General features: G+C 55.4%; 1 protein-coding gene across 1 annotated transcript; it reads left to right on the top strand.

Moving 5' to 3' along the window:
- Window positions 1-1,027: 1,027 nt before the first annotated feature.
- Window positions 1,028-1,891, top strand: LOC108770756 (uncharacterized). The gene has a single exon (XM_018522461.1). It carries the CDS (start codon window positions 1,028-1,030, stop codon window positions 1,889-1,891), a length of 864 nt encoding a protein of 287 aa, XP_018377963.1.
- The last annotated feature ends 1,437 nt before the right edge of the window (window positions 1,892-3,328 follow it).

The raw sequence follows: 3,328 nt of genomic DNA, 5'->3' as shown, positions 1-3,328 counted from the left end.
GGTCATTATTTGTAGTTAGAGATTGAAATTTTGTTATTTCGATAAATTTTTTATTATAAATTTCATTAGGATCAAGTGATATTACGCTTTTTGGTCGGCACGTCATTAAAAAGACGATGGAGAACCTTGCTCCGGCATGGGCAAGGTGTTATAGCGGATGTCTCAGGAGGGGGCACTTTCCACGACAGTGGAAACTAGCGAGGCTTGTACTTATTAAAAAGCCGGGCAAGCCTGACCTCTCCCCGTCCTCGTACAGGCCCTTGTGCCTGTTGAGCGATGCGGGGAAGCTGCTCGAGAGAGTGGTCGTGCGAAGGCTACAAACGTTTCTGGACGATACGGAGGGCATCGCGGATGGCCAGTACGGGTTTAGACGGCATCGGTCCACCGTGGACGCTATATGGTGTCTCAGGGAGCGAGTGGGACGGGTTACACGGGACGGGGGTGTTGTAGTCGCGGTGTCCTTGGACATCGCGAATGCATTCAACTCCCTCCCGTGGCCCACTATTAGAAGAGCTCTGGATGAGAAGGGTGTTCCGGGGTACCTCCGGAACATCCTGCACGACTATCTCTCGGGCAGAGGTCTGACATATGTGGACCGCAGAGATAAATTGGTACGAGAAATCGTGACATGCGGGGTTCCACAGGACTCGATTCTTGGGCCGACCCTGTGGAACATAGGATATGACACAGTGCTGAGGGCAAACATGCCAATTGGGTGCTCAGTGCTGTGCTATGCGGACGACACGCTGCTAATTGCCGACGCAGCGACGTTCGATGATGCGCGCATTAGGGCTGAACTGGGGTCCACATATGTCATAAGGCTCATAGAAAGGCTGGGATTGAGGGTCTCAGTAGCGAAGACTGAGGCGGTTGCCTTCACCGCTGAGGGCATCCCGGAGGGAGCGACTATTGGGGTCGGGAGGAGGTGGTTCCGATTGGATCCGCCGTGAAGTACCTGGGGTTGACCCTGGACTCGCGGTGGACCTTTCGGGACCACTTCCGCCTCCTTATGCCCTGGGCTTGGAGGATGGCCGGAGCGCTGGCAAGAATTACCGCCAATATTGGCGGGCCGGGCGAACGGCGCAGGCGGATGTACGCAACAGTGGTGATGTCCGTACTGCTGTATGGGGCCCCAATCTGGGCACAGACGGTGGCGGGGGACCGAGGTATCCTGAATGGCGTGCGAAAGCTGCAGCGGCAGCTCGCCTTGCGGACGATCAGGGGATACCGGACCATTTCGCACGACGCGGCGGCCATCCTCGCGGGGATGGTCCCGTTCGACCTTGCGGCGAACCGGATTAAACGTTCGTATATTCGAAGGAGGGATATACTCGCTAGGGACGGGGCGGTGACCCAGCACGTAGGGGCGGTCCTGATGGAGGTCGAGCGACGCCGCTCTATTGAACGCTGGCAGGGACGGCTGAACGAGCTGCCCACGGGTGGGCCGGGCGCGGTCGTCCAAGGTGCCATCGGAGACGATCTGGAGGGGTGGATCGGGAGGGCGCATGGCTCCCTCACATACCGCATTACGCAGATTTTAACGAGGCACGGGGTGTTCGAGTCCTATCTATACAAGATAGGACGAAGGGACACCCCGATCTGCCTCTTTTGCAGGGCCACGAGTGACACGGCGGCGCATACCCTTCTGTTCTGTCCGGCCTGGACAGAGCAGAGGGGGGCGCTGCTGGAGATCATAGGAGTAGATAGAACACTCCGAGCGGTGGTGAGGGCTGCCATGCGCTCTGCCGAGGCATGGCATGTCCTCGCAGAGTATTGCGAAAAAGTCATGAGGATAAAAGAGGAGGATGAACGCGCACGAGAGCGGGGTACTGTCCCGCGCGTGGGGATACTAGCCCTACCTCCTGACGAGGAAGACTCCGACACCGGATAGGACCGGTGGTCATAGAGTAAAAGGATAGGTTGCGTACGCATGTGTGTATATAGTATATATAGTATGTAAATAGTGTGTATATAGCACATATAATACATTGTAAATAGCGGCTATAGATATTAAAGACTTACAATTCTGCTAAGTCTTCGAAAAGTATGTTCTTATATGATACATTGTAAATAGCGGTTATAGTTATTAAGGACTTACAACCTGTTAAGTCTTCGAAGAATATGTCCTTATACGATAAGGAAAGTAGGGACCCGTGTATAGATAGCGGTAGCGAGCCGAAGCTCGATAGGTTGGGGGGCACTCCGATGTTATGCTAGAGTGCGGTTCCGGAGTGCCTCCCTTGCCGATGCGGTAGTACGCATAGGGGGGAGTTTTTAGTCGGTAGGCGGCCGTCTCGGTGCGTCCTTGGGGTACTTTGTACTTCAGGGATCACGAGATGGCTGAATCCGGCACTCCCGACGGTACGGGCCGTCGGGGGTCTTCCCCTCCCCGATGGGTGTCCCGAAAGGGTCCCCCTCGGGAAGGGGTATAAGAAGATTTTCTCCTCCTACGTAAAACAAAAACAAAAAAAAAAAGGCCACAACCAACGACACTTACTCAATGACGACATTTGACCAATGTCCGGCCAACGTTGGCACTATGTTGGCAACTGGTTGTTACGCCAACCTCGGCGCGACGTCGGCACAGGCTAAGTTAGCTGACTCTTATTTCAAGACAACTTCAGGCCACGGCCGGGTGAAGGTTGGGTCAACGTTGGCAGTATGTCGGCAACCGGTGGTGACGCCAATCACGGCGCGACGTTGGTCCAACGTACGTTAGCCGACTTTTACATATTGACGAAGCTCGGGCCAACGTTGGCTGCACGTCGGCAACCGGTGGTCACGCCAACCCCGGCGCGACGTCGGGGCAACGTACGTTAGCCGACTTTTACATATTGACGAAGCTCGGGCCAACGTTGGCTGCACGTCGGCAACCGGTTGTTACGCCAATCTCGGCGCGACGTCGGCCCAACGGACGTCAGCCGACTCTTACTTATTGACTTGAGGCTACCGTCGGGCCAATTCACCAGTCAAAGGAATTCCTCGAGCTTCGTCAATAAGTAAGTGTCGCCTGATATTCGTTGGACCGACGTCGAGCCGTGGTTGGCGTGACCGCCGATTGCCGACATGCTGCCAACGTTGGCCCGAGCTTCGTCAATATGTAAAAGTCGGCTAACGTACGTTGGACCGAGGTCGCGCCGTGGTTGGAGTGACCGCTGATTGCCGACATGCTGCCAACGTTGGCCCGAGCTTCGTCTATATGTAAGAGTCGGCTAACGTACGTTGGACCGAGGTCGCACCGTGGTTGGTGTGACCGCCGGTTGCCGACATGCTGCCAACGTTGACCCGAGCTTCGTCAATATTTAAAAGTCGGCTAACGTACGTTGGG

Source organism: Trachymyrmex cornetzi, unplaced genomic scaffold (genome assembly GCF_001594075.2).
Source record: "Trachymyrmex cornetzi isolate Tcor2-1 unplaced genomic scaffold, Tcor1.1 scaffold1325, whole genome shotgun sequence".
NCBI lineage: Eukaryota > Metazoa > Arthropoda > Insecta > Hymenoptera > Formicidae > Trachymyrmex > Trachymyrmex cornetzi.
The sequence above is the reverse complement of the archived record's forward strand: the minus strand, read 5'-3'. Positions and strand labels throughout refer to the sequence as shown.

What these genes read in the sequence shown, in the direction of transcription:
- LOC108770756 (XM_018522461.1), top strand. Translation starts at nt 1,028, where the DNA reads ATGGCCGGAGCGCTGGCAAGAATTACCGCCAATATTGGCGGGCCGGGC.